Source organism: Alosa sapidissima, chromosome 10 (assembly GCF_018492685.1).
Source record: "Alosa sapidissima isolate fAloSap1 chromosome 10, fAloSap1.pri, whole genome shotgun sequence".
NCBI lineage: Eukaryota > Metazoa > Chordata > Actinopteri > Clupeiformes > Clupeidae > Alosa > Alosa sapidissima.
This window is the reverse complement of record NC_055966.1, coordinates 29064425-29076924: the sequence shown is the minus strand read 5'-3', so window position 1 is coordinate 29076924 and position 12500 is coordinate 29064425. Positions and strand designations below refer to the sequence as shown.

General features: G+C 44.1%; 2 protein-coding genes across 8 annotated transcripts in view; both read right to left on the bottom strand.

Annotated features, from left to right (window-relative positions):
- The window catches only part of rbp5 (retinol binding protein 1a, cellular), a 4216-nt gene extending 3978 nt beyond the window's left edge, over nt 1–238 (bottom strand). The window contains exon 1 of the mRNA XM_042107212.1: nt 1–238. This exon is cut by the window's left edge and continues 304 nt beyond it. The gene's annotated coding sequence lies outside the window, so the exon portion shown is untranslated.
- Nucleotides 239–541: 303 nt separating this feature from the next.
- The window catches only part of ptpn6 (protein tyrosine phosphatase non-receptor type 6), a 27854-nt gene continuing 15895 nt past the window's right edge, over nt 542–12500 (bottom strand). For all 7 annotated transcript variants that reach the window (XM_042107197.1, XM_042107196.1, XM_042107193.1 and 4 more), the window contains 11 exons: nt 10719–10835; nt 10360–10494; nt 9992–10088; nt 9750–9829; nt 9438–9584; nt 8565–8696; nt 6938–7092; nt 4302–4369; nt 3714–3865; nt 1782–1849; nt 542–1099 (listed from right to left, as the gene is read on the bottom strand). In XM_042107197.1, coding sequence (XP_041963131.1) covers nt 997–1099; nt 1782–1849; nt 3714–3865; nt 4302–4369; nt 6938–7092; nt 8565–8696; nt 9438–9584; nt 9750–9829; nt 9992–10088; nt 10360–10494; nt 10719–10835 — 1254 coding nt within the window. In that variant the 3' untranslated portion in view covers nt 542–996. The remainder of the gene's footprint in view (nt 1100–1781; nt 1850–3713; nt 3866–4301; nt 4370–6937; nt 7093–8564; nt 8697–9437; nt 9585–9749; nt 9830–9991; nt 10089–10359; nt 10495–10718; nt 10836–12500) is intronic.

The following is a 12500-nucleotide window of genomic DNA, read 5'->3' as shown; positions in this document are numbered from 1 at the left end:
CCAAATGAATCGTTGTACTCTGCACTGCACTCTGCACTCACTCAGCCGACAACCCAGAGTGTTCGTTAAAGTAAAACGTCCCCAAACGTCTTAAGTTACCCAGTCCTCCGAATCAGTTTAACCCCTCCCTGTCATTGCACGGTGGAGCTCTGTGTTGGCAAGAGAGTGAAAAAACTGGATAATCCGTCCTGTTCGGGCAGGCTTCCAAAAGAACCAGATGAATTAATATCAATCTCAGCCTCCCTCCCCCTTCTTTCTCCCCCCTCCCTCTCAGAGAGTGATGCAGACTTTGTTCCGTGCCTCAATGGTGAGGGGGAGGCAGGGAGGAAAGGTCGTTCATCTACAAAGGTCTTTCACACTGCTATGTTGCGTTTATTCGGGTCAACGAAATGGGGGTCGACTGAAGCGATGTCCTAAACATATGGCCTTATTGCGAAAACATTTTCTGACAGCCAGTTACCCTCCAATCATCACCCAGTTATTTGTCAGTCAGATGTGATCAGAACTATCTGCCTCTGGTTGATGACATATGGACAATAGATTACATGAAACATTTGTTTATTTTTCTGCTTTAAATCAGTATTACAAGGATTTTTCATTGATCAATTGCATCGCCAATTGAGCACACACAATGTATATTCTTTTACAAAAAGCCATGAAAAGGTGAAAAGCAAAACAAAATATTGAAATATCTATAAATTAATTCACAATGAAATTGTGTGTACCATAATTTCCCACACTAATAGGGGCTGAGACAGCTCTTGCCCAGATGTGGCGGACATTCAGCTTGGACATCCCAATTGTCCTGCAACCTGGAGTCGCTTTCCCACTCTTGGCTATTGGCAGGATATTCATGTAATGACAGATTTCTGCCTCAAACCTTTGGAAACTTTTTTTAGACACTGTCGTTGTCGTCATCATCATTATTATCATCATCATTATCAGTCCAATTGATTAGAACATTTTTGTACATTTTGTCTTTCTCGTTTTTTTTATTTATCTTTTTCTCACTGATCCGCTCTTCTTTTCTTCGGATTTCTGCTTCTTGACATCTTTCTTGCCCTTTGCCCCAAGGTTCTCATAAACTTCTTCTTTACTCCTGACAAAATAAAGTAACAGTTAGTTGGCTGAATGTCAAAATATAGAACAAATGGCACAGCAGAGAAAACCATTATCAAGCTATTATCAAACAGGCGGCTTGATTGATTTCAGAATGACCTTAACTCTCATGTGACAGTTTGGTTGCGGCCGTGGGAAATGCCGGCTGTCATTTCACTCTGCCTTTGAAATGAAATGGCATCATGAAAGCCATCTGATGCAGTAAGATGTTTCAAAAGAAGTGTGTGTGTGTGTGTGTGTGTGTGTGTGTGTGTGTGTGTGTGTGCACTACCTCTGGGGGATATGGGAAGAGAGACAGTATACCTTCTTTCTGTGTTCCTACCTGTATTCTTAACATTGTCAGAGATATCGCTCTGCAGAATATTCCTCTCAAAAGCTAGCTAGGCAGAGGCAAGCAGGTTTTCTTCTAGAGAATTACAGTAAGAATGTTGGGCCCACAGCACAGGCTACTTATGGTATTTCTCAATTACATGTTGCATAATTTCACCATTTGGAGCTATTCATCTGAATCCACATTTAACAAATTCAGTGCAACACCACATCTTGACCTCTGGTGTTACAAACTGTTAAGAGGGACTGTGATTTTTGGGGGGAAGGCAAAAGCCAGTTACAGATGTGTATGTGTGTGTGTGTGTGTGTGTGTGTGTGTTGCCTGGACTCACTTGGAGACCTTCCGGCTGGCCTTGGCGTGCTGCTGGGGCTTTAGGTTCCCATACTCCGTTTCTGTCTCCTGTGAAGACACACACACACACACACACACACACACACACACACACACACACACACACACACAGACACACAGACAGATGAGATTGAGGGAAGAATACTCATTCACACTCACTTTCTGATAAGTACTAAGAATGTGGCTAGTGAGCGATACACTGAAATGGATTTTCTGGTAGCAGGATTTCCTGGAGAAAAGCTGCGGTCAGCCATGGCAAATCATGGACACTCTCTCACACTTTCTTAACATCCCCCCCTGTCTCTCTCCATTCATGGCTGATAAGGTGAGACTCATGTCCCTTTCCAGGTAACCATCTACATTTCCCAACAGGCCATAGGCAACAGAAGTAACGACTTATACACTTAAACGAATACACTTATACACTTAAACGAATGTGTTGGAAACAACACAAACTGTGTTGTCCCTATCTAGACACAGAGATGTGTTAAAAACAACGCATGTACGGAATAACAAAATAAATGTCTTGGAAAGAACACAAACTGTTTGGGGGGAGAGGTTGATAAATGGAAAAGTGACTCTCAATTTCTGAAAAGTGTTATCAATTTCTGAACTTTACCCTGAGTAACAAGTGACCAGGAAAAAAATCCTGCCACCTGCACCTCTGCTGGTCAGGCTTATGTGGATTATCCAAATTTGCTGGTCAAAGTTCTCCAAATTACACTCTGGGGCAAAGCAGATCTGAGAACCACAGTACTCTGCACATGCACACGAGTGTTCCTTTGTGGTGTCAAATTGAAGTTAAATATTACAAACTCAAAAGAAGTCCGCACACCGTGGATGTATACTGCAGATGATGGCTTTAATGCACTCTGGAGCATTGGTTAGTGAAGCAAGCAAGTAAGTTAACATCCTCTGGCTGTTGTCCAGCCTTTATACCTCTTCAAGTCATCCCAGACAGCACACACTCTGGCTTTCCCACCACCTATGTTTACAGATAGCTGACCAAGTAATATATGGTACTCCACATTTGCCCTCACATCCTGTTATTCATACATTCTTTAGGTTTTGCTTACATTTTCTGACACCAACCCTTATTTATGACATTTTCTACCAGGTCTGCTCTTCCCACACTTAAACCAGTCTTCCTTTCCCACACACTGAACATACTACAGAATTCAGTTTCCCAAAACAATGATATTACACAGAATAAAGATACTACATAAAAGATATATAAAAGATATATAAACTAAAGCATATATTTCCATAAAACCCACGACACCTTCGCAGCAGGGAAGGCTCCAGCTCCGCGGCCTGAAGCAGGCTGCTCTGAGGTGTGCACCTTCCCAGCCCCCTCCCCCTGCCAATCAACACCCCCCACTCAGGCTCAGTAGAGCCCGCCTCCACTGTCAAAGCCGATTTCTTTTACCCCCCCCCCCCCCCCCCCCGCCCCTTTTGTTTCATGTGTGTTCCCACTCCCTAATACTCACCTCCTTGCCCCCCCCCCAAACTCACTCCCTAATACTCACCTCCTTGCCCCCCCCCCAAACTCACTCCCCATGGCCCAAAACACCTCTGCCTGTCAAGTCTCATCTGGGAGACCTTTTGACAAACCCCCAACACAGCCATTCTGCAGAGTCTCACCACTTTCCCAATTATTAAGAGGCATTATTGAGCTTTGTGCAAAACTACTGTAGCAAGATAACTAGCTAGCGGATGTGCCTAACATGTGTTTTGTGATGAAAGCTAGCTAGTTGGCTAACAGCTGTATTTTGCCAATGTAGATTATATTCAATGAGCTTGTGTTATTAAAGCTGGCTTTCATTTTTTGCAGGTATTTAGTGACTTGCTTGTGGAAGCAGCTTTGTTTGTTTGCCACAGCTGAACAGGTGAACAGCCCAGTGTTGCTCACCTGGCAGGCCTGCATCTTGGTCTTGGTGGCCTCGATGTAGTGGCTCACAGCCAGGTAGATAAACTTGTACTGGGCCTCAGTCTGCACCATGCCTGATCGCTGCTCACGCACCATCTGGATACACTTCTGGATGTCGATGTCACAATCCAGCCCTGCCACACAAACACACACCCCACACGCATGTACACACACACACACACACACACCACATACATTCACACACATACATGCACAGACACAGACACAGACACAGACACAGACACACACACACACACACACACACACACACAGACACACACACACACACACACACACACACACACACACACACACACACACACACACACACACACACACGCGCGCGCACGCGCGCACACACACACACACACAGAGTATGTTATACTGCACTATATAATGCACTCAAGCCTGTTATGTCAATACAGTTAGTGATCTTTTAATGACTGGCCCTCCAGATGTTTAGCAGATAGCCATTAATAATTAATGTCCATAATGTTTGCCTTCAACAGTAAGCTGCCCCGTACCAGTCAGAAGCCCTCTGTACAGCATTAGGCCCATGGGAATGCTTACCTTTAGTGTCTATGATATCAATCAATATGTCGATTACTATGATGGTGCCAGTGCGCCCGATGCCAGCACTAAAGAGAAAAAACACACACACACACACACCGATTTTAATGACTGAAACAGCACGGTACAAATCAACGTTTATTTTACACCTGCTTTTAATTTTACGACTCATTGCTTTTCATATGGTTCATTAAGGCAGCGTCACTACAGCACATTAGCGGTGGCCGGGGTCATCTAAAAGAGAGAGAGTGTGAACCTCCATGCCACTATTCCTCTGAGATCCATGTTGCATCAGAATCTACAGTAATGTGGTGCATTTGGGTTATTTTAAAGGGACCTCAGGCAAGCCTGATGCTTTTTCTCTACGAAACTCCCCCTCGCTCTGTCTGAAGCTCTTTTCCTTTTCTTTGCATCTTCCATCAAGGATTATCGTTGCTTCTTCGCCAGCTCTGCCATTATACACACGTTGTGTGTCTGTGCTGTGGATGTGTCTGTGCTGTCTGTTGTCTGTGCTGTGGATGCAGGATGTAAACTGACCCTGTTTCGGTCGGCAGGTACGATACACTGAACTTGCAAGCGGGACATTCTTCCTACAGGCAGTAGGGGCGGACAAGAGAGTCTTCATTCGCCCTGTAACAAGTAATTTAACCATATACCGACTTACGAAGATGAGTAATAAAACGTTGCCTGGTGTCCCTTTAAGTTGCGCTGCTCATGGGTACAGCAGGAAAATCAAGCTCATTCGTTTCAGTGGCCTTTTTTTCTTCCTCATAACTACGTAGCTGTTGCATGCTGTTCTGTTCTCTGTTGTATTCTGCTCTCTGTGATCGGCCCTCATCCTTAGAGGAGAGAAGAGGAGGCCGTGTGAGCTGGGGATAAGCCTGCGAGGGCTCCGACCTGAAGGACAATGACCTCTACTGTGAGACAGCCATGACTAAATACCTCGCTCCTTCATGAAAGTCTAAAACATTCCCCTGGCAAGATGGCCTTGTCATCCACCGATGGGCCGTGCACTGGGTCTCATGCAGGTTATATGGGTGTATAAGTAGGCCAGTGTGGGGCCTAAGAAGACTAGATAGATTGTTGCCAGTAATACCTGCATAGCTATGTAAAGTGGCTGTCATGACTTTAACAGTGTCTCTCCAGTGCCCTTAGTGTGTGTGTCTGTGTGTATGAGAGAGTGTGTGTGTGTGTGTGTGTGTGTGTGCGTGTGTGTGTGTGCGTGTGTGCGTGTTCTGTGTGTGTGCGCAGTCTTGCAGGCGGTCATTCATTTTCGATATCAGTGGATCGTATATTCCGTTGAAGTCAACAGTTTCCACAACAAGTGAAAGCCATGCGAAGAGGAAGCAGAGTGAAGTGGTGTGTGTTGTAAGTAGTGTTAGTACCTGTGTGTGTGTTGTAAGAAGTGTTAGTGCCTGTGTGTGTGTTCTAAGAAGTGTTAGTGCCTGTGTGTGTGTTCTAAGTAGTGTTAGTGCCTGTGTGTATTGACTGTTACTGTAAGTGCTGTAGTACTGGGCTGTGCAGTGGGGAGGAAAACCTGTCTTCCTCAGCCCCCCCTGGACATCTCAATAGTCTTAACGTCCACAGACTAGTCCCTCAAATCCCCACATTCACCAAGAGTGTTCATTTCCATGCAATATTCTGCTCTTTGCATGCATTCACTAAGAGTATTAATATCCATGAAATGTTTCCTCAATTTTCACATAATCTGCATTTACCAAGAGTCTTAATCTTCCTTGATTGCTCTCCAGTAGTACAAACATTCAGGCGTGCAGTGGTAAAAAAAAGGGGGGTAAACTATGAATTCTGTGATCACAGTAAGGTGGACCATGACATTGGCTACTGAATTAGAACGATTCAGAAAGTGTTCGATAACGTCAGAGGTTATTGCCCAATTCTTGTACCACTGTAGTTTTAATAGCCATTAAATGGTTCTATTGTTGGAGTGTTGACTGTGGGGTCTCTGGAGCCTTCTGAGAAGAAGGTGGGTAGAATTGATAAATAATACTATGGAAGTCACACAGTTGAATAAGTCCATAGTGTATTACTGCCCATAAGTCCTAAGTGTATCAAAGTGAGCCTATCACAATAAAGAAAGTATGTTAGAAAATGAAAATAAATAAATATAGTCTAGTTAGTCGATGGAGTATGACAGTCACCTCAAAGAGAGTATGGAGATATAACCTACCAAATGAAAGAGAGAGATACAGTAGAAAGGTTATACTGTACAGGTGCACAGTGTCAAACTGGAACTGTCAAAGATAATATGAAAGCAAAGAAAAAATCTATGAATAGTCTATATTAATCACCATGGTGTTAAGATAGGATATACTAGCTTGTGTAGCACTGATAACAATAGGAGACTATTGAAAGTTACATTTGTGTAAACTTTAGTGGACAACCATGGGCCTGGCATTGGGGCAGATCTGTGTGTACCTGCAGTGGACAACCACGGTCCCGGTGTTGGGGCAAATCTGTGTGTACCTGCAGTGGACAACCATGGGCGGCCCAGCGTTGGGGCAAATCTGTGTGTAAACTCTAGTGGACAACCACGGTCCCGGCGTTGGGGCAAATCTGTGTGTAAACTCTAGTGGACAACCACGGGCGGCCCAGCGTTGGGGCAGATCTGATAATACCTGCAGTGAACGATCATTGGTCCAGCGTCGGGGAAGTCGCTCTGTTTGCCGTTGACCTGTGTGAGGAAGCTGAGCACGCCTCCTGGCTCCTGGGGCACCCCGTGGTCTGGCCAGCTCAGGTACTGGTACTGCCAGATGGTCCGCGCGTGCTCCGACTGGACAGAGCAGGACGCAGATAAAAAACCTTTCAGAATAGACCCTTTCAAGAGAGTTCCATTATCAGCATCATAGTTGGCCCCACAAGACTTCCTTTTTAACATTCCATATGTTATCTTAATGCAGAGGAAGTAGATTGGGAACCAAATAGAACGTTCAAGCATTGTTTTTGTTTTTATTGTTGAAAGGGTCTATAAAGACTCCTCCTCCTGGACTGTGACAGTTCAACTGACAATGACTAGCAGTGATACGTCTACAAGGTTAAAGTCTACAGCTTCTGATGAGAATTGATGTTTTATTAGCTTACAAGAGGAAAACAATACAGTACTTCAACACAGGATTTTTATTCAACACAAAATCTATCAATTTACAAGCCCATTTTTTTTTATATATCTGTTTAGGAAAGAAGAAAAAAATGTGATCAATATGAGTGAATTATTGAGGAAGATGATCACCAGAAATGAAATGAAATCAATCAATATAATTGCTATTCACTTTAAGAACTGATATTGATTATGTCATATTAATGGCCCTAACTGGATATGGTCATCTATCTCCAGGCCTTTGTGAATATGGTCATTATGGCTCTGGCGTATCCTGGCATAAGAAGGAGGAGGAGGAGGTCAAAGCCAAGGCAGACCAGGCAGACCAGGGGGACATGGATTACAATTACTGAGTAAAGAACGTGGTGGATAGACAGCAGCCACTGTTTTACACGTGCTGTGATTTATGAAGCATCACCCGGAATGAGCACATGTCTATTTTAATGGTGTTCGACAGAAACATTTCACACACACACACACACAGACAGACCATGATGCTATTAGGAGACACACCATGCTTCCGCAGCAATAATCATGACTATACTGAAATATGATATGGTATGATATTATATCTGATATATGATGTGATATAGGATATGAGATGATTTTATGTAATATTATTCTAGCACAATAAAGAGCAGCTGTCCAGAGTAATGACCTGTGTGTGCTGCTGAGTAAAGTAGTGGGCATGAGAGCATTCCTGCTGTAAGGCTGCCTCAGTTGAGAAGCTTAGAGTGTAAATCTCTCTGAGGGGAGCAGAGTAGCAGCAGAGACTTCACTAACATACACCACTGGATTATCTCTCTCTTTCTCTCTCTCTCTCTCTCTCTCTGCATGTGTGTTTTATAAATGTTTTGTTTCAAGGTGCCACAAGTTGCATGTGCATGTATTTAGCCGTGTGTGTGTGTGTCTCTCTCTCTGTGAATATGAGTGTGTGTGCGTGTCTCTGTCTGTTTGTCTGTGTGTGTGTGTGTGTGTGTGTGTGTGTGTGTGTGTGTGTGTGTGTGTGTGTGTGTGTCTGTGTGTGTGTGTGTCTGTGTGTGTGTGTCTGTTTGTCTGTGTGTGTGTGTGAGTGAGTGAAAGAGAGAAAGAGAGAGAAGAAGGGGGGGTACTGTATGTGTGCTGTGCAGAGACATGGCCTAGCTTACCCCGTCCTGAGGTGCAATCTCTATGATGCGGATCTTGTAGTCGGTGGCGTCTCTCTCTGAGATGGACGTCAATAGGTACGCCCCAGCCTCCTTGCTGGTCCCATTGTCAGGCCAGTAGGGAACACACTTGTTCTGTAAGGGGAGATCAGCACACAGCAACTGCAGTAGCCTGTATACACTTATGTGCAGTGTTTTGCAGTTGCTTTAGCAACACTGATAAATAATGCCAGAGATCGTAAAGACTGACTAGTTTGAATCTGAGTATTATATATCCAGACCAAGTTATATCAGTTTGAAAACAGCAGCCATGTTAAATTTTGTAGCCATATAGTAATTATTTAGCCTGGGTGCCAGCCGAACTTAGTCCCGCCCACAACATTTGAGGTCGGGAAGTTCGGTCTGGCACTGCCAAATCTGGCGGATAAATCAAATCGGGCTTTACGATGATGGACAGGTGAGCAACACTGCCTCGTCTATCACGTCATCTGAGCATGCTTGTAGGTTGATTATGTTTGCAACAAAAACGCGGTGGCTAGAAGGAGCTTCTAAGACCCCATATGGAAAATGCAAATTATCACTGAAAACCATTATTTCTGAAAACTTTGGCCAAAGTTGAGATGTGGGAAAACTCATGGTTTCACTTTCATCAAGGGAAAACAACGTGTTGCATTGTGACGTGTTGTTCCCTCGTTCGTTTGAAATCTCTGATTGACCACCTGTTCGAGGGACATAATTACGTCCCAATGGAGCAGTATCAGACTCATATTCTGACTAGAATTGAGTATGGCTACGTCAGGCTAGTAATTATTATATTTTGGGACGTTTCTGAACAAGTAATCTGGCCCATGTGTGATTTCACTCAAGCACACTTACCCGTCCCTTCTCAACCTCCCTGGTTGTCATGACGATGACCCGTGAGTTCTCCTGCCACACCATCTGCCAGAAGTCGTTGACGGTGGTGAGCAGGCACCCCTGGCAAGCGATGTAGGCCTTCTGATCTCCAGGCTCATGCAGTTTGTTCTATCCACATGCAGAAGCAAAGGCAGACAGCAGCATCAGCTCATGTTAGTATTTAAGCAAAACATGAGTAGTACTGTGTTCAATGTGACCATTACATATTTGGCATTGAGGTAATCTGTGTGTGTGTGCGTGTGTGAGTGCATGTATGGTAGTGTGTAGACTGACCAGTACATAATTGGCGTTGATGTAATCCGAGCCCACGATGTTGGGGTCACCTGTTTGTAAAATCACCCGGGTCTCATCGACTGTGTGTGTGTGTGTGTGTGTGTGTGTGTGTGTTTGTGTGGGATGTGGGAAGCAGACAAAACAAGAGAGATTCAGATTAGTGACTTTAGACTAATACATGTCAATAAATGTCAAAAACAGCGCTAAAGGAACACAGGAAGTAGGCAAGCATTAGCACTCACAGGGGAGGATGTTCTTGTAGCGGTTCTTGCTCTTGTTCTCCAGCCTCATCCCCTCATCACGGCTCCTCTTGGCCTTGGCCTCCAGCTTCTGCAGGGCCTGGGCGAGGAAGAGAGACATAAGGAGACATAAAGAGAAATACATACTGTATTTACAAGAAACAGAGAGAGAGAGAGGGATGAACTGAAGATGTTGCTAAATAAAGAGAAAAAATGGCTATGTCATAGGTGTGAAACAGAGAGAGAGAGAGAGAGAGAGAGAGAGAGAGAGAGAGAGAGAGAGAGAGAGAGAGAGAGAGAGAGAGAGAGAGATGTGGATGTGGATTTCCAGGCCAGGCTTGGGGAATGGCACACCGGCATGTGAAACCTACGTCAAACTCTTCCCAGAATCCCGCTTTGATCTTCTTGTCTGCGCCAGCATCCTGGGACTCCCCTTCAGCCGTCACCTCCAGCAGCCTCACTCTGTTGTCGATGTTGGCTGCGTTCACTCTGGTGGAGTAGTAGGGCTGATCCACAGAGAGACACAGAGGAGAGAGGACAGATCGAACCTTTTTACAAACATGTATTTAAAAACATCAATCATTCAATCATCAATAATCTGAATATACATAGAGAGACAGACAGACAGAAATGTCCAGACAGAGGAAATACCCAAGGGTATCCTTGTTAGTCTGAGGTTACTATGGCAGTTATGACAGTACACTGTCACACTGGGTAATCAGGGACTCACCTGTCTGAGGTGTACCCAGGCTCCTGACACCTCCTCAATGCCCTTCTTCTTGAAGTGTTCCACCAGGTCAGTCAGAGAGTCAAACATGTCCGTGCCACCTATTGTGTACCGGTCATTCTGAACACATGGAGGCCAAGATGGAGGAAACATTTTCAGTGGACACAAAGAATAACAAAGGCAACCTTTAACAATTTGGCATTAAAGATGCCCTCCTTAAATCTGTATTAATCATACAAATGTAATGTTAATTCTGTGTCTTTCTGTGAACTTTAGCACAATCTCTTACACGAGTAATTTAGTATCACCCTTTACATAAAATAACACCATAACTAATACCCACTATGCTAACAGTGGAAGTCACTATTTCATTCATATGACATAACAAATGCAATGATAAACTGATAAACATATGTCAGTTTTATTTTTCCATACATCCAATACATCAAACAACAGACAAACAACAGCGGCTCGTTTGTGGACATGTTGTGTTTGTGTATACACTTGCTCATGCACGTGTGATTATTGTGAATTGGATTATTGGTTCATAAGAGTGAACTTTAGACTCCTCGCCTGATACGACTTACTTACGCAGCAGAAGATATACACCTAATCTTTTGACCCTAAATTCCTAAGCAATACAATAGACCGCATTCAGGTCCAGTACCCTTACAGCTGGGATTGACAAAGGCAGAAAATCTGAAGAACAATCTGCCTCAAATTAACTAGTGTGTGTGTGTGTGTGTGTGTGTGTGTGTGTGTGTGTGTGTGTGTGTGTGTGTGTGTGTGTGTGTGTGTACAGAATACCAAATAAAATCTTTGAGAGTTGAGACAGACACATAGACATACACATAAACAACTCCAACACAACTTCACACAAACACATTAAACAGCTGCAGAAACAGACGTAAAGATCTGGTCAAACGGTGTCGCTGCTCCCCCACACACATTATCATACGATTTGCTTGATGCTGCCCTGAGGTTATACTGAATGAGCACCATTGTATTAACATGGGATCGCCTTACAATGGACTCCATTCCTCTGGTTCGGTTTGGGCCAATCCACTCAGAAACAGCCAGAACTAAGCTTTTAAGAGGAAGATCTTAGAATAGGGGCCACTGTTTGGTGAGATTACAATGGCGTCCCTACATGCCACTGACTTGTAATACTAAAGGATATTTCACCACAAACAAGGAAAATGAATCAGGGGAGGCACAGTGACTTCTCTTCTGACATGAACAGCAACCATTTTGTCAGCCACCGTGGCACTAAAAGGCACTTGCCGGGACTTCCTGTCAGGCTGTGTGTAGCCATAAATGTCAGACTTCTCTCAGAAGATTGTCAATCTGACACGGCTTTGCCAGAGCAGCTGTGGGGCCTGAGTGGGCAGTGCAGCGGATGTTTTGCACAAGCCTGAGTGAGCGAAAAATGGGAAGCTGACCTTACTCCACTGCCTGGCTCATTCCTGGAAGCGAATCTCCCTTTCTTTATTAACCCATGCAATCACTTCTCAGCTCTTCTGCCCTGGTGAGTCAGAAGGCACCTCTTAAAGGTGCATTGTGTAAGATTTAGTGACATCTAGTGGCAAGGTTGCTGAATTGCACCAAATAAATTTTCCTCCAATTTCAAAGATTCTTTCAGAGACTTTCAAATGAGGAGACACAGCACTCAAAAAATCCTCCACAGAAATGCATTGGGTTAGTTTGTAACGCCAATATGGAAGTAGTCTACACATATCACGCCCCTTCCTGTATGTATCCCCATTCACTTGAATAGGATAATAG